Raw genomic sequence first — 18,847 nt, 5'->3', positions numbered from 1 at the left:
TATTTTTAGCATAAGAATATTATTAACACAAACTCGACTATTTATCTGATAAATTATGTACAAACTAGAATATTTATTCGTTGAAATCTAGATCACTTATAGAAAGTAATTTCTTCGTGTTGAAATTTTGCATGACTATTCAGAATATAGATACGAACATAAGTTTGGTTTAATTAATTTTTTTAATGTTCCGTTTCGAAGAAACACTAGACTTATTTGGGGGCGGACCTTGTAAATTTGAATTCAAGATCAGATGACGAGGATGACATCTGAGCAGCCACCCTTCTCTAAGTCAAGAGAAGGCCATCTGTCTGATGATGTCAGATTTAACGTGTACATATTTGACAGATCTTTAGTGCAATCAGGTTTCAAACTTGGCATTCTCAGGTCCTGCAATGCCTTGAACTTAACGATTTTTTCACCGAGGTTCCGATGTAAGCTTAAAGAATGCCAGTTGAATTGTTACATTTGTTTGTGCACAACATAGCGGTGCCAGTTTGACTACGTTCTATTCCCGGATACGGTTTAGGTCATTTACATCATTTTAAAGTTCCAAAGAATATTATTTAAAAAAAACTAGGAAATAAATAATATAAAAGTATTTTTTTGAATAATAGCTTTTATAAATGTGTTGAAAATTGTTCATTCTTTTGTCAAGCATTTGAAAATCAAATCAAAAATCGATGAAAGGTAAAAAGAAAAAAAAAAGAGGAAAAGTTAGGAAGGCGTAATGAATATCTTAAGAAATAAACAATATACATACAATTTAATTTTTGAAAGAAAAAAAAACATTTTTATCATTATATTAAAAAGAAAAATAATAAGTTTTATGAAAGTTTGGAGTTTAAGAAAAAAATTTAAAAAGTATTAGAGAAGTGTAAGGCGTAGATATGAAAGCATTAAATAAGTTATTATTGTAATAATTTTTTTAAATATATTTTCATTTTTATATAATGATTGTCTCCGATTTTTTTCCGAATTTTATCGAATTTTTTTAATATATTTTCATTTTTGTATAATGATTGTCTCCGGATTTTTTTTTTTTTTTTTCCGAATTATACAGAATTTTCTGTCTACCTCTATTAATTTTGCAATTATGGTGTTAAATTATATTCAAACAACAAACAGACTTCCCCTAAGCGGATTTTACTCAAAATTTGACAGAAATCTACAAATTTGGTGTAAAGACCGTATACCAAATTTCATTCATCTAACTCAAAACTTTTTTCAGTTATCTTTGTCACAGACAAATAGACGGATATCTTCGAAAAATGTGTTTTTCGAATTCAAGGAGCTCTAAAACGTTGTGAATCGTCAAAATCACGAGTTCGAATTTTATAATATTTTCTCTATACTACGTATAATAAACGAAATAAAAACGTATAATAACGAAAGTAAAAATATGTTTTAGAAACAGAAAGGTAAAATTAAATATTTAGCCTTCAAATTAAAAACAATGCAGAAACGAATATTTAATAAATTTCAGTCTCAATATTATTTGCAAAGCGAATTTTTACAATTGCGAATTTTTTTGCACACTATCAATTTCTTTCACTTTATTCAGTTATGCATGAATACATATACTCTCATGTTTGACAATAGATCGAAATTCTGTAAATAATCATATATATATATATATATACTCTTCAATTCACTAAATTTAATATGCTATATCATTAATTTCTTTATTATGACTTGTGTGAATCGATCCATTATTACATTCCATCTGTCTCTTTATAGAAAAATTTCAACGGCAGATGATTGCCAGAGATAGTATCTTTATTAAGTGAACAACTTTACTTCCGCCGGGTTTCGATAGATGGCAGCAGTGGTAAGCGTAGGTTGAAATAGATCGTCAACATATCGACAGCACGACGTTAGTGAATTTGTATTAGAATCATAAATTTATTCTTCACCAAAGATGTCAGTCAAATTATCATCATTAGCGTAAAGTTTCGATTTACTGATTCCATTTGAAGAAAACTGCGGCTAAAGTCACCGTTATGTTATATTTTGCATTTACTTTTTAGAAAGATGATATTCCATATTTATTTCCTTTGCAGTAATATTTAACTTTTTTTTTATTTGAGTTTTTGTCAATGTGATGGCAACTCGTTGATAAAAGCTAATTTTTTCCCATGCACGCGTAATGTTCTCGTACATGGGAAATTTTTATTTTGTGATCAGATTGTGGGATTATTTTTATTTTGTCAGAAATAAATTTCTGAAAAATATGGTTAAAATATTTTTTTTTTTTGAAAAATTTATTAAACATAGAAATTTAATTTGCTGGTTAAAACATTAGTACCATTAATAGGAAAAATTTTTGATCTTCAAAATTGTTGTATTTAAGTTTGTAACTCAAAATTTTAAGTGAAGGCAACTTTGTTACAATTTTTTTAATTTGGCGAAAGTGGCAACGCCGTTGTAATATTCCATAAATAAAAAAAGGTGTCGATTGAAAAAATGGTTGTTAGCTTCTTGCTTTTGTTGATAACATCTACTTTATTACGTAGAATCTGGGATTCAAATAAAGCGATTGACATTAGTAATCATTTAATACAAACCATAAACTTTATTTTGAGATAGATAATGTACGAATTTTTTGTGACTGTTTAGCAAACGACGTTTTCGATTGTACGTTAAACTGTACATTTGGTGGGATCAGTTCGGCGTGTTATAATATGAGGTATTGAAACTGAGTGATATCGTAACAGGGAATCGGTATCGAACGCTATTTGAGCCACATATTGAAGGAGAAATGGCAACAGTAGAAAGAACGACACGGCAAAGTCATCCTTCAGGAAGGAAAGATTACTTTGAAGGAGATACAATGAATTTTTGACCAATAAATTAAATGTTTATCTTTTGATATGTTTTTTTCGAATTAATAAATAATGATAAACATGCCTTTTGATATTTTTTTTCGAATTAATAAATGATGAATAAACTTATGATTCAATAAATATATACTTTTCCTCACGTTCATGGCCAATATATTATTTTAAAATTTAACTATTACTTTCTGTGCCATGTTATAATAGTACATTAGAAATACCTTTGCTAGATATCCTTATGCAGTGTACGAATAGTCAGTCCAGAATTATACTTTCTATAGCCGGTAATCAGAGAATATTTCAACATAATAACTGGCATTCGTACACTATTATTGGAGTCAACTGACTGGCACAAGAATTATATGGTCAAAAATTGCATAGTCACTCCAGAATTAAACCTTCCATAACCGGCAGTCCAGAGAATATTTTAACTTAATAACGTGCATTCATATATTATCAATGGAGTCAATGGGCTAGTGCAAGATTTACATGGTCATCTACAAATCCGATGCCTGAAATTTTAAATTAGGCTCTCACTTAAGGTAAAATCAAATCCCTATTTTCTGAGAAATGCAATTTGGATAGTCGAATGTTTCTTTAATCAGAAGAGAAATACGAATCTTGGAATCTGTCACTTTTGGAACTTAAAAATCCATTCTCCGTGGAAGAGGGACATCATCAGTGAAATTTTTTTATAAATGTGTTGCCCCTTTAGAAGTTTTTTTGTTTGGTTCCGATATACTAGTTTCGATTAGCAATATGTTTGAACTAAAGGATGAATTGGCTTTGGCAATCTGTAGATATTTGTCGACGAATATCAAAAATCATGTCTTGAAATCACAAAACATAAACTCGAAATATGTGCAAGCATTGCTCAGAAAGTGTTTTGTATATATCGAAGCTGTTCATTTGGAACACGTTTTTAAGAACTTCAATGTAATATCTGATTATTTTTAAAATTTAATAGCACTTAATAAATGCGTTATTCGTTTCTGATTATGCCCTTTTAATAATTCGTCGTGATATGTTTATTAACCCTGAAAATTATAAATAAAGTTTAGCTCAAACATCACACAGAGGTATTAAAATAAAGTCTAAGTAATGAAATTTGACTTTTAAGATAAAAGCATGAAGCTTTGCACCTTATGGAAAAGTGTACGAAAAACATTTTAATATGCCTTCTTTCCGCTAAAACTATTAGTAAAATGCTGTATCCTCTTTAGGAATAAACAAAATGAATGAAAAGAGTTTGGACAAAATTTCAAATTTTGCTAGGCATAAGTCAATTTCATTTTTATAAAGGGTTCTTCAATTTTATAATATACGTTATGAGCTAGAGAGATATTCCTCTGGATAATAGGTAATGGGTACAAATATCCGAAACTAAGACTAATACATTTTATGAGAACATTAATTAAAATTAATAAATTTTAGACAATTACACAACATATATTAAAATATTACTAGCCTTAACTACAAAATATGAATAATTTGTAGAAAACAGGCCATTAGAAACTTTCAAAACAAATGCAATAAGCGAGATTTATAATCGAGATCTACTCTTATCTAGCCCAAATACCTGCTAAATTTCATAAAAGTCGGTGAAAAATGCCGCCACCAGGTGACAAGTCAATCTAGACTTCAGCCAGCATTTGGTAAATTAAAAAATATATAATACAGACAAAATTCAAAGTACTGAATACAAGACTCTATAAACCACTTGAACTCCAAATACATACAGTTTTCTGACAGATTCCGCTGTCAAGACGAATCGACAAGAAATATTTTAGGATATTCCTGAAGTAGATATATTTAATGATGCGTTTAACATTCCCTGTAATTGAGAATTTTGAAATGAAAACCGGATGTGATGTAAAATTACAGGGTATCACAATATCAGTTGCTGATGTCCTCTAGAGAAAAAAATATTGTTACGGAAATGATGAAATTCAGTGAAAACTCTGCGGGTTTCACCTGCAGTAGGTGCAACACAGTCAACAGGCCTTGGTAACAAATAGCGATGTTTATTAACACGAAGGCACGAATACACAGACAACAAATACTCAGACGAGACGTACACATGCAATACACAGCAGCACACTAGAACAAACAGAGGCCCACAAATAGTAACCGAAAGTAAACAATCACAACAACACATAGGGCGGCCAGACAAAACTCAGCAGGAAGAGAGAATCCACTTAGCTATTCCCTAAAGCTATTTCCTAAACGACCGCTATTCTTCACTGTGTCCGAACTTTAGCTGTACGCAACTGCTGACTCACTTCGATACGACTGGCTACTCCACATACGACTCAGTGCTGCCTTAATAATAAACTCCAAGACACGTCGCGTAGCTTAATTCACAATCCACGAATTGCTTGAGCTCCAGTCAGTGCTTGCGCTGCGCTGTACTGATCCAACTAATTCCTCTTTGATTCACTATACGGCTGTCCTCGGCATGAACTGCTGAGCTTCTATAGTTTCCGGAACAGGGCAGAGAAGGCTCTCGAACAATCAAGGATAATTCGGATGCTATTGTTCCTAACGCCAAAATTCTTGAATATTCTATCATCCATTTTGTTGCAGAGGTCATGAAATGGTCATCAAGTTTGTCGCCAAGCCCGGGGTTTCTATAGTTTCCGGAATAGGGCATAGAAGGTCCTCGAACAATCAAACATAATTCGGCTCCTATTGGTCTTATCGCCAAAGTTTAAAAATATTCAAATATCATTCATTTTATTGCCAAAGTCGCCAAGAACAGAGGTCATTGATCGGATACTGGATCAGCATCTAAGAGTTGATAGTTAAACGGTCTTTCCTACGATTGAACTAACTGTGTTGGAAAGAAACAATACAGGTTCGTAACACTATTCATTCAACATCATTTCATATTTTTGAAGCAATAGATAGAATGGAAATAGGGAAAAAAAAGTATCAAATAAGTAAATATATAAGAGAAAATATATATGCGTTCTGAATCAAAGTTTTGTAGAAATTAGAGATGCGATTATTAAGACTAACCAATCGATTCCTTATTTGGATTATTTATTAGTTGGATTATTATTATTTATTATTATTATTATTCATTATTTCGATTCATTATTATATCGATTTACAGAAACCCATACATATTATTTCTTTTTTCACGCAGCTGATAAATACATGGCTGGTATCGAATTCGAGGAGGATTTCCTGCATTTATTTTTAAGGTACAGAAAATACAACTCTTCGCAGGCTTTTCAGGCTCTCAAGAAATTCGTCAACTTTCGAAGAAATTTCAGCAGCATTTTCCAAACCGTCCCAGAAGTGTATTGCAAAGAGACTCCTTTCACCAAGTTTATGTCTATTCTTCCTTACAGGTGTCCTGATGGATGTGTAATTGTTCTCTGCGAACTGGGTAAGTTAACTTCATTTCTTGCTCACACAGATGTTAAGACGCATAAAACATAATTTTTATTTTAATAAGAAAGAAAAGATAGCAAAAGATTCAGAGAGAAAGATTTAAAATATTTTCATTGCTCCAATCTTTACCAATCTTAGCAAAAGTTTCAGAGAGAAAGAATTTATTTTCTGGACTTCGAAAGTAATTATTGTTAGATTGAGATTTTGATAAAATTTTTATATCTAATTTAAATATAGAAAAATTTTAAATTTTGTAAACATGTATCAATAACAAATCCTCAATATCCCTCTTGGAGACCTGTTAGTACATAATACTTTTTCATATCTCCCCGCTCATTCTTTCACAGGAATAGAACAACAGAATGGATGTAATGGGGAAGTTTCAGTTAGCATTGCATGAAATATTTCCTAGAAGTATTTTTGACCTCATTGAAACAAAGCAAGATATTGAAATTAACCCTGGAAAAATACTTTTCAAATATTTCTTGTACATATATTCATTTACATGATATAGTACTAAATAATTATGAAGACAACTTCTTTAAAACATTTTTACTGTACCACTACAAAAAATCTCTTCCTGAAGATGTACTATAGAAGGAGAGCTTTCTAGAGAGGACATTTATTTAAATGAAGCAAATATGTTCTGCTGACCGGAAGGGGGTTTAAAATATTTCGAAACAATGAAATTGATTCATTAAAAAGCTCTAGAAATTGTTACAACAAAACAAAACCAAGAACTTTATTAGTTTTCACGCCAATTCAGTTTTCCGTTCATAAATTTTGACGATATGATGTCTCTAAGAAGCCATTTTCTGGAATTACAAGCTTAAAATTTATCAAGTATTTTTCTTCAACCAAATATATGTGTTCTTGAAAGCTATCCAGAGAGATTTACTTCTTAAAATTTTCTTTACTTTTATCTTTTTCACAATCAAAATAGAGTACAATTATTTCTGCGAATTATCTTGATGTGAATCAAATTATCTTGATGTCATTTCATCGTTTTGCAACTTCCGAGTTATCTGTTATTGCTGATTGATTTTCAGATTACACAGTATTTAAATCCTGTAAAAGAACTTATTCCTGAATGTAAGTATAAACCATATAAAAAAAAAAGTTATTCGCTGTTTTGAAAGGCTCAGGAGACAATATGTAAAAGAACTGAATTCATAGGATGACTTGGAAATTTAAAAGTAAGCATTTTTTAAAAAGATAAAGTTTTCGTACAGATTCCGGGAGACTTACTAAATTCGGCAGGATCTAATTTTTTAATTTATAATTAACATTCTGAGCTTTACATTTTTTACTTGAGAAAAAATTTCCTTTTTATTTCATTATTTAATCGTCATTATGACTGATTCAGATACTTAATCTTTTTTAACCAGAATTCTTTTTACTTTCACTTGTGCATCAAACATAGATAGAATTTCATGAAATAAAGAATAAAATAAATCTAGTAAACATGTTTCAGTTCAGAAATTAGTCATTTTGTGTATGATTACAAGACATTTTTAAATTAAAATATAAAATAGAAATAAATGAAATCGTCAACAGATCTTCATTTTGCAAAAATAATCAATACCTTTACTGTTAATCTGAAATATCTAAATACTACACGAAACAGATATTGTTTTCTATTAAATAATAATCTAAACTTTACATTTTTTACTTGAAAATAAAAGGCATGATATTAGTATATTAAAAAAACATATTTTGTAATGATTCTTTCAACTGAATTAATTAACTAACCGATATCGAGAAGGGATTCTGGATATTATTGTACAAAACGGTATATATTTATAACACTTTTATCTTTCTTTAGGTCATAAAAATCCTTCCCTTTTTTTTATGTTTTACTCGTCATTTGTATGAAAGACTGAACTTTTGCAAATTTTCTATAAAAGACATCAAACTAAAAACAATTCGGCAGTTTATTTTTAGTTTGATATTTGCACATGGAATACAGATTTTTTTTTTTTTTTTTGAATTAGTGAATAAATGCTCATAATAGTTCTTAGTATCATGATGTTTTAAAGAAAATCAAACGCAATTACTGGGAGTAAAAGTTTCTTCCAGTATTAACTAGAGTGTCTTTAGTAGAATTATAAGATGTAAACTTATTTTCAAACTCAATAGAATGATTTGAAATTGTGAAACCAGCTAACATTGAGGAGTATTTAGGTTAGTGCATTAGTGATGGGATTCCTAATTTTAATTTCATGCTTCCTAACGACAAAGTGAGGAATTCATTCTCCAGAAACTCTAAAGAAAGACACTGACGTCAGTTTGTGTTTCGTGCTTTGGTATTCTATAACTCAAATAGATAGAAAGTGGGATATAGCTAAATCACACATTAGGCCTATCAACTTTTAAAACAATATTGTTACGAAATTTCCGGGGTTCGTTTGGATAGTGGGAGTTATATGGTGTGGAGAACGCTCAATCACCAGGCGGCAGTAGAGAATAAAACAACGACGCTTATTTACACGAAGACACACAGGACAGCACAAAGACGACAACTATATACAGCACAAAAGACGATTATCTTCAGCGGAGACGTGCAGCAACAACAGCATACACAGCAGCAGGTAACAAGACAGACAGACAGTATCGCACAGCTTAGTTCAGCACTAGCTTCACTCCGTCGCTGCTCCGCTTATCCCTGGAAGACCAGTTCTTCACCATCGATTCCGACTACTCTCTCCGGTCTGCTTCACGACTCAATTCATCGTCACTCAGCAGCTGCGGGTGCTTCCTTTTATAGGCCTCAGGAGGCGGGGCTAGAAGCCTCTCAACCAATCAGGAACGTTCGAGGCGTATCTCCGTTCCTACTGAACTTATCGGGAAAATTCTCGATGTTTCGAGTATAATCTATTTTGACGCCAAAGTCGTCGCCAAATGGTCGCCAAGCTCTGGGACCTCTAATGGAACCAACTATGCTGGAAAGCCGCATCGCAGATTCGTAACAATATCAAAAACGAGAGACAAACGGATATTTCATCAAACTGAAACTTTTCTTTTCTTCTTTATGTTACTTTTTATAGAGAAGGCTTACATCAAACATAAGCTGATGTGCATTCTTTATTGAGAAAAAGTAAATTCTTTGTTAAAAATTTACAGTTATCATTCTGATTGCAGGCAAGTGGAGCCATAATGAACTTTCAATCGAGGACATTAAAACAATTTGTATGTTTTCCTTTCTCATATCACTTCGACACCCAATGACACAAATCAGTGGATTTAAGATGATTTACGATTATGCGGATACAGTCAAGCATTTTAGATACTGCACTCCACAGAATATTAGTCTGATATACAATGCCAGTTTTGTAAGTATGTCATTTTTTAAAATTTTTTAAGTTATGGAACTAGATTTAGAATAACGTTGCTGAAATGAGTTTTCACAAGAATTAAAAGACGCAGTAGTAATGGCAGATCTCAGCAGAGGCGCTGTAAGTGATTAATGAGTTTGAAAATCGCAAATTTCAGGTTAAAATGTGAGAACATTATTTTTTTTTAAGTCAGGTGGTATCAATCCGACAAAAAAATATCATGTTCTGACATGATTAATATTTCGAACCTCCAACATTTAGGAAAGCGATTGTTTATGAACATCTCAAAATCAATCAAGTTTTTAAAAAAAATTTCTAGGTCCCAGAATTTTTTTTTTTCATGAAAAGCAGTTTAAATTGTTTTTAAACGATCACGTGATTATCAGATTACATTGCAATATTTAAAAAGCAATGGTTTTTTTTTTTTTTTTGCTTTTTTCCCCTATCTGACAATCGTTCAAGCTTAAAAACCTTATCTCAAAAAATGATTTTTTTAACAAATTTCCGGTTTAAACTGCTTTGGAATGCCCAGGTGACTATTGCATTGCGCAATCGTCACTCACTTTTTAGAATAGCGATGTTTTTTCCATCTCAAAAACGTTGCAGATCCAAAACTTCTTTACCAGCTAGAAATATTGAAAACTATATATATATATATATATATATATATATAATTTTCGATACATCCTCTCGCTGTTTGGCGTTTATTCCCATTTTCTTCTTTGTGTTTCTTCGGGCCAATAACTGCTATGACCCTGCTCTTTATGGACCAGATAGGAGAAGCGGGTTCATCCACGCCAAGTTGTAACTTTTTGCTGGCAATATGTCGCCAAATATGACAACCTTTTCTTTTTCGCTTTTAGGGTTTCTAATAACTCTAAAAGCGGAAAATTGATGCCTCAAAAGCGAAAAAAAATTTTCTAATTATCAACCCGTGCATTTTCAGACTTCAAAGATCCCCAAAGCAAAACAATATCATGTTCTCACATGATAGTTAGGAATAAAATTAATGCTTGATATTAAACTTCCTAATGATTTTTTATCAGTTGAGACCTGTGGTTCTTCTAGTTAGATTTGAGGATTTAGAATTTCAAAGACAAGTGAATGAACATAGAGGTTAGTAACGAGATTAGTTTAATAGATGTTTTTTTTTCTGCCTGATTTTTATAAACCAGCAGAGAAAACAACATTAATGAAATGAGAAATTTTATATAAGAAATCATGAATCAATTTATCAAAACATCGAGCAAATAGATTTTTTGCTTTAAGTCACAAAAACTGAAAAGTAAGCTTTAGATGGCCAACTTAAATTTATGCCATAGATTTATAAAATATATTGGCATTAGAGGTTAACCTTATTCCGACGGCAAATAATAAAATATTTGAAGGTCCTGATAAAGAAAATACATAACTATTTTTTGAAGATTAATTCCGTATCATTTAGCCAGTTCTTTACTTCATTACTTAAATATTAACAAAACCAATCATATATCATCAGCTTTATTTTTATAATAATAAATAATTTTTTAGCAATCCAAATCATTTGATCACTTTAATGAAGTATAAACATTAATATTTAATCTGAGTAATCAAGCATAACTCTCAAAAAGTATTTTTGTTTGGCCCGCTTATCCTTAAATATGACCTAAACTCCACTTCAATAAAAAATAAAACTCAAAACCTGCTTTTAAATCTCAGCAATGAAATGTCACTACAGAAAAATTACTAGCGTGAAATAAATGATTAAAAAATGCACAATAATCTCTAGTACAAAACCAATTTGATTAGCGAACAGTGCTAAAGCAAATGATAGAAATTCAGCTTCTGATACTTTTCTTACTTCTTCTTTTAATTGTCTGATCATTTTTGCCATTCTTTCAAATTTGGCCATTTACATTATTACATTTCAATTTCTGTTGAAAAAAAACTATTCCACCCTCTATTTATCCAGTACAATATTATTTCGCTAATATATTTAAACATTCTCGCTATTTCATGACATTCCTCAATGATAAAAGCTTTCGTAAAACAGATACAAAAAATACACATCATCAAATACACAAAAAATACACACTCAAGTTCGTCAGATAATTGAATCAATGGACCTGAATATTCTGTCAGAGCGTATCTTCTCCAGATATTTGATTTTTTTTTTTTTTTTCTTATTTAAATGCAATACTTTTCTTAAACGTACGTCATTAAATAAAACATTCTAATACATTAAATAAAACATTCTAATCTTCAATAAATTAGACCTTGTATTTATTCATTGCCAGACTCTTTGTAACTTCATTATGAGGCAGATGAAAATAATAGACGAGCTTCAGGAACAATTATTAAATTAATTTCTAAGTTTCACATTTCACAAGACAAAACAAACACGAACACGAAAATACACGACGACACTCACTTAGAATATTAACTAATAATGACCCCTCAAGAAGGACCATGGAAGATATATTTTGATGTTAATAGGTAATACCATCTGTTGTATTAAAAGAGAAAGTAGTAGAGTTGTGTAATTGCTACAATCTCAGAATGCAACGGGTAAAAATTCAACCTTTTAGGGTGGTGGCTAAAATTCGGTTAGTCACGCCCTATCTGACACATACACAGAACTTTTTTCGGTAATTAGATGAAGCTATGTCTAAGAATACATTCTTATTTGCTACCTTCCTGGTTCGATTTAGAAAAATTTGTTGTGTTTTTGTTCAGCCCACTTTAAATTATGCTTATCTGTAATATTTATTAACTTTAACAAAATCTGACGGATCAAAAGCAAGCTCAAATCTTGTATATCTGACAAACACAGCGCATTGCGCCGTGTAAACAATGCAAGTTTATAAATTATTTTCATTTTAACTTCATAAAGTAAATGTATCTCAAAATTCAAAACCTGCATACGGTTGCTGCGTACCAAATTGAATATTTTTTTATAAGTAAATGAAAAGGAGATTTTTTTAGGATCTTAAAATTACTCACCATTGATAAACGAAATCATGATATCAACATTCATTCTGTACCGCTAATTTATATTTTGTGTTTTTATAATTTTATTATTAAGATATTTAAACTATGCCCATGTAACTTCTGCACTCCCAACATATTTCAACGTTTCTACAATTAACATCTATCAAAATAATTCTATTAAAAATGTTCAGCTACATTTATTTATTTAACTAGAACAACTTAACTGAGATAGTCTTCATTCACAACAAATGCAAAAATATAAATATATTCTATACTTGAGTCGATGTATAAACTTTTCTTTTTTTTAACATAATTAATCAAAAGGAATAAAAAAAATGTAAAAAAGAAGGAAAAAACAAATATTAAGACAGTTCACAAAAAAAGGAAAACGCAGACTCATTAAATATTCGATGTTAAATTTGGTATTAGAGGTATAAAAATGGAATGGAGAAAATAAGCTAAAATCGCTTATAAAACGTTGCTCGAAATAGGATAACAAACTCTTAGCTGAAGGACGTTATTCTTTAGTTCATTTCTAATCCCTTAATATTCTAAAATGTGATCAGAAACTACAGAACAAATAACAAATTTCAAAAAGGAGATGGGTGGTCCTAATCTTCTCGAACTCCATCGCCACAACAAAAGTCCACACCCTGCTGCATATTTTTAAAAGAATTTACGAATCCATGCTCTCTCATATGAAACATGTAGATGTATAAATGGTAAACTGTACATGTGTATATATTAATGATAAATGTGACTAATCCAGTGATTATGTATAATTACCTATGTTTATGTATAATTACAGATGCTTATATATAATTAATCTTTGATTATGTATAATTACCTGTGTTTATGTATAATTACCGATAGTTATATAAAATAAACCGTCGATTATGTATATTTACCGATGATTATGTATAATTACCTGTGTTTATGTATAATTACCGATAGTTATAAAATAAATCGTCGATTATGTATATTTACCGATGATTATGTATAATTACCTGTGTTTATGTATAATTACCGATAGTTATAAAATAAATCGTCGATTATGTATATTTACCGATGATTATGTATAATTACCGTTGATTATGTATAATTACTGATGATTATGTATAATTATCGTTGATAATGCATAATCATTAGTTTATTACATTAACCATAACATATATATTACGCCATAAGAGTAAAAAATCGCCAAGAGATTTCACTTGTTGTCATTTCTGCATCTTCGTGTTTCACCATTTCAACTTAAAGATAGTTTTATTTCTGAGTCTAACTGTCTTTACTCTTGTGCTTTCTTCCTCCTTTAATAGATTGCGCAATGAATTTTGAATCATTCCATATATTTAAGCACTAAACAATTTTATAGAACTGCCTCCCTTGCCGTTACAAAGAAGTCCATTGCATCAATAAATCTGCACTTCTAACTGCTACATGGGCTATACTGAAGCATGCTCTTCCGAGAAAGATAAGAGAAAGAGTAAGTATGAAATAGATTATGCTTCTTTTATATATTACTAGATATTGCTATTTTCGTAAACGGTTTGTCCATTGTATTATTTTTTTTCTTCATTAATATGTACACGATAATATGTCATTAACGACTTTTTGGTGAATGCTTTTCAGAATCATACGTTTATTGTTACAAAGAAGCAGAAAAAAAAAATCAAGCTTAAACCATTGCTAGTTATCTCCCCAAAAGTTTCTGGTGTACTCTCTATTAAAGGTATTGTGGCTAATTGGTATGAGTGAGAATAGAACCTGGGACCTTGTGGTTCGCAGTCCAGTAACATGACCATGATACAAAAGCAAAAGCAATTGCAGCGTAGTTGTTAACTGGCTTATAAACTTTCACCACAGACTCTCCCTCCAGTGAGTCGGAGGTGAGACGAACGATATGGCTGTTGAGTGGTGAGGTATTAGATGTTGCTTCTAATAAGCCTGTACCCATTTGAGTAGCTCCAAGCGTTATGGCGAGTGTGTGTGGGTGAGTGGTTGCTGATGCTGTTGCTGCGTCAAGTGAATCTGACAACTTTGGGTTGCTGTGGGTAGATGGCGTCACAACAGCTGCACGAAGGTTGAAGGTTCATCGTCTGAGGTTACCAATGTGGCGAATTGGTATGAGTGAGGATAGAACCTGGAACCTTGTGGTTCGCAGTCCAGTAACATGACCATGATATAAAAGCAATTGCTCGTGCAGCGTAGTTGTTAACTGGCTTATAAGCTTTCACCACAGTGTTATCCCTCTAATTCCGCATAAAATTGGCGAACAACATTTACAAAATATAGATTTTTAGAGTGAAAGTATTTTTACAGAATGTATCGTGTAATGCTTTGAGAAATTTTTGGTGATTCATCAGAAGCATGGGGTTAATAGTATCTAAAATTCGAATTTCTATTTTAGATGCGTTTTTTTTCAACCAATTAAAACCAAAATTTGATACAGAATTACAATTTCAGTCTCAAAATCTCTTATTAAATTTCATATATTTTAGTCATTGCGTGTTAACACGTTTACATACCTGTGAAAATACAAATTGACCGACGAAAATTCCTTTGAGGAATTTGGTTTCAAATTTGATACTATGCCCTTATTGCCTGATATTATTTTAAATATGTATACTAAATTATAATCATTTAGCTCCCTTTGTTTTGCAGTTGTCATGTTAACTTGTATCTGGTCAGTTGGATATCCAGCGAGTAGATTTCACTCAAATTTTGACAAAAATCTACACATTTGATTGGATTATATAACCAATTTCATCCGTCCAGTTCGAAGCTTTTTTTGAGTTATTCACAGAAAGACCGATGACAGAAGGACATAATGCCAAAAATATGTGTTTCTAACTCAGGGAAAAGCTAACTCTGAAAAGCTGTCAAAGTCATGAATTCGAATTTTTTGACGATTGCGATTCTTTCTTTGTACTTCATATGGGAGAAAGTTATATGTATTTTCCATTTTTTAGATTAGTATTACCATTTTTTTAAAATATGTATAAGATATTTTGAATTTTTGACTGCTACCCATTGAAAAGACAATTTATTATGATTACCTCACCAGTATTTCATTGGGCAGCGTTTTGTTTTTAATATTGCCTTGATTCTATTTTTCAAGGGCTCTGTGAGATTTTAGTAAGATATTTCGGTGATCTGAAATCAAATTTGATGAGTACACTTTTCCAATAGTTTGAAATAGGATAAATGTATATTTTAATATCTAATGCCTTTTTTAACTGCATTCAGTAAACATTCTGTGAGGTTGCGATTTGGGACTAACTAAGATAATTTCTTTTCATGTTCAGGAAACAAATTTTATTCAATACGGGGATAATGTCAGTATGTATCGTCTTTTCAGAGCAATTGGATGACAAATTAAAAATAGAGGAACATATCAGAAAATACTTTACCAATAACGATGATTAAATATATTGCTTTATGAGATGGTTTTCACGCATGTCAACGGTCTCCAATTATGTCAGAGGACATTTTCAGAACCATTACTTTTCTTCAACTAACTTGAAAGCAGCAATTGTCGCAGATATCTTTCTTCATTTCTGTTGCTGCCAAATTTTCACTCATCGAATTTGCTCGCTACAGTTAACTTTATATTTATTAGATCACATAAGTTCCAACCATCAAATCTTGAGTCGCTGTACTACTTTTTTTAAAATCAAATTACTTGCCTACATAAATGGTGATCTAGGCTTTCACTTCTGCTTCTCATAACCATTTGACTTCTATTTTTTCTCTACTTCTTATGCAACACATTGTATTGTCAGCACAATTATCAGAATTTTTTTGAAATGATAATTTCGGACATCCCATACATTGATATTAAGTTGTTGATGATGACTCATTTGGCAATACGAGGAAAATTATGTGTAGTATTTCAATGAGTTCTAATGGTGATTTAATAAAATTAACTTTATGATTTAATGTTTTTGACATATAAAATTAATGGATGGGTTTCAAAAGAATTTTGAATTGCACTCATTAGTAACCTTCGATTGAAATCTAGATTTACCAAAACGTATACTTAAATAAAAGTTGTCTAATTTCGTAGAGATTTCTTATTTTTATCTCCTGGCACATTGAAACAAGTAGAAAATCCCACTTTACCATCCGCCATCTACGTCTTGCCAATTGTTATAGTTTTTTTAATAGTTACATCTACTCATTTTCTTGCAGTTTTTCTTCCATTCCAAGCCTGAGGATCTCCTGAATTACTTTCCCAGCTCCGTAATTCCCACTCAGTACGGAGGAAGCCTGGACAGTTATCACAATTCAGAATTGATGAAGAAGCTGAATGATGAAATTAATAATTATCCCGAGAAAGGAATGCCAAACTATTTTTAATTTTAATTCAACTCTTAGTTCAGTAGAACCAGTTCGAAGTATTTGGAATAAAAAAACTTTCGCATAGTAATATATATTTATGTAAAAGTGTATTCATTGTACAAGATTCTATTAGGTACAATATTTTTAAATACTGCAAAACATTAAAAAGTAGCTAATGGAATTGTCTATTACAGTTTTGGTATTTTTATACCCCTTTTATTTACTTTGGTTTGTTTCATGTTGATATTTTCATATGATACTCTGTAATCGACTTTTCATTTTACTAGACAGTGTTTTAAAAGTTTATATCTTTTTATATTCTTAATGACATTTTAATATTTGAATATTATAAGAATTAATTTAATCAATCAATTAATTAATTTTATTAAATTTGATTTTCTAAAAACGGTCTCCATCTAATTCATAATTTTTTTTAAAAAAATTGATTCACGGAATCTACTCCCGAAAAAGAATTATAAATTAAGAGCCAAATGTTGAAAATAAAAAAAATAATAATGATTCTAGAACAATAAAAGTATGTTTTAAAAACATTTATTTATAAAATTTTTATACTTAAATTATTCTAAAGCTTTTTTTAATTACGTATAAAATCACCTCTAACCAAAATAAAAGTATAATAATATAAAGTATATAAGCATTTCATAACAACTTTTGGAACCACAGAAAACTGAAGATAATTAATTTTAATTATTTTTTTAAATATTTTGTTGTAATAAAACTTTGCTAATATATTCATTCGCTTTAATAATTCTACGAATGCATTTGACATCGAAAAAAAGAAATCTTAAGGGAGTTTTCTTCTAAGTTTCTTAAAGGAGCGTTAAAAATTAATCTTTTAATTAATTTTTTCATAAATTATTGTAACAATTTTACTTTACTTTACAGCAACTCTATCTACATTGTAAAACCACCTTGAAATTTCTTAAAACAAAATTATTAGAGCTTTTGACAACCGAATACTATTAATATTAAATAAATGGCTTTGATTCTTTCATCAATTTTAATTGCAAGTTATTATATGACGATTTAATTTCTGTCTAACATTGACAGTCTTTAAATTTCTGACATGACATAAGAATGCCTTAAATCAGCAATCTTTTGGAAAATGGTATTAAATCATTAAAAGTTTTAAATTTTTGAATTTTAATATAGATAAACTATTTATCGTAACTCAACGAAGCTATATTTACATCGGGAATTACAGAGAGTAGCTGAAATAAATAAAATTACACGGCAAACATTCTAAATATTAATAATCGAAAAGAAAAAGTAGAAAGCAGTTGTTTAGTTATGAAATGCACAGGCAGATGGGTCAAAAATTTTTAGTAACATACGATATGCTATGTGCGCTGCCCGATTATCTGAATATATATATAAATATTGAAGGTAAATGATTTTTTTATCGATTTCTTAAAGTTTTCTTTTGAGAATAACCATTATTTATGAATTTTGCAAAATGTTAAAATATATTTATCTTGTTTGAAATATTTTTACGAAAACATTCTGTCTCTTGTATGTAACAAGATAATTAATGAAATAATTTTATGTTGTCAGTAACTTAATTTACATTTATCATCATATAAGTTATACATATATTTACTTTTCATGCTTAAAAATTCAATAATAAAATTATAATTCATGTATTAAGTGAATGAATATTTATTTTTGTGAGAGATTTATTTTTTAAACATTCATTTTTGATTGAAAAAAAAAGAGTTAGATATTAATTAAAACTGTCCTTAATTTTATTTAAATAATTCTTTAAAACAAAAACGGATTCATACCTTACTTTATATATACATATAATTCAGGTATTAAGCGTATATTTATTCAGGTATATTCAGTATTATATATATATATATAATTCAGGTATTAAACACGTTTATTTTTCCATATAAAAATTAGTGTCATATTAATTGAATTTAATGTTAATTAATT

At 30.1% G+C, this 18,847-nt stretch overlaps 1 protein-coding gene across 2 annotated transcripts in view; it reads left to right on the top strand.

Moving 5' to 3' along the window:
* LOC129976026 (retinaldehyde-binding protein 1-like) overlaps positions 1-18,393 on the top strand; it is a 38,882-nt gene extending 20,489 nt beyond the window's left edge. For both annotated transcript variants that reach the window (XM_056089361.1, XM_056089363.1), the window contains exons 3-6: positions 5,989-6,234; positions 9,381-9,571; positions 13,920-14,030; positions 16,739-18,393. In XM_056089361.1, the coding sequence (XP_055945336.1) occupies positions 5,989-6,234; positions 9,381-9,571; positions 13,920-14,030; positions 16,739-16,906 (716 nt within the window). In that variant the 3' untranslated portion in view covers positions 16,907-18,393. The remainder of the gene's footprint in view (positions 1-5,988; positions 6,235-9,380; positions 9,572-13,919; positions 14,031-16,738) is intronic.
* The last annotated feature ends 454 nt before the right edge of the window (positions 18,394-18,847 follow it).

This window comes from Argiope bruennichi, chromosome 7 (assembly GCF_947563725.1).
Source record: "Argiope bruennichi chromosome 7, qqArgBrue1.1, whole genome shotgun sequence".
NCBI lineage: Eukaryota > Metazoa > Arthropoda > Arachnida > Araneae > Araneidae > Argiope > Argiope bruennichi.
This window is presented reverse-complemented; position numbering and strand designations above follow the sequence as displayed.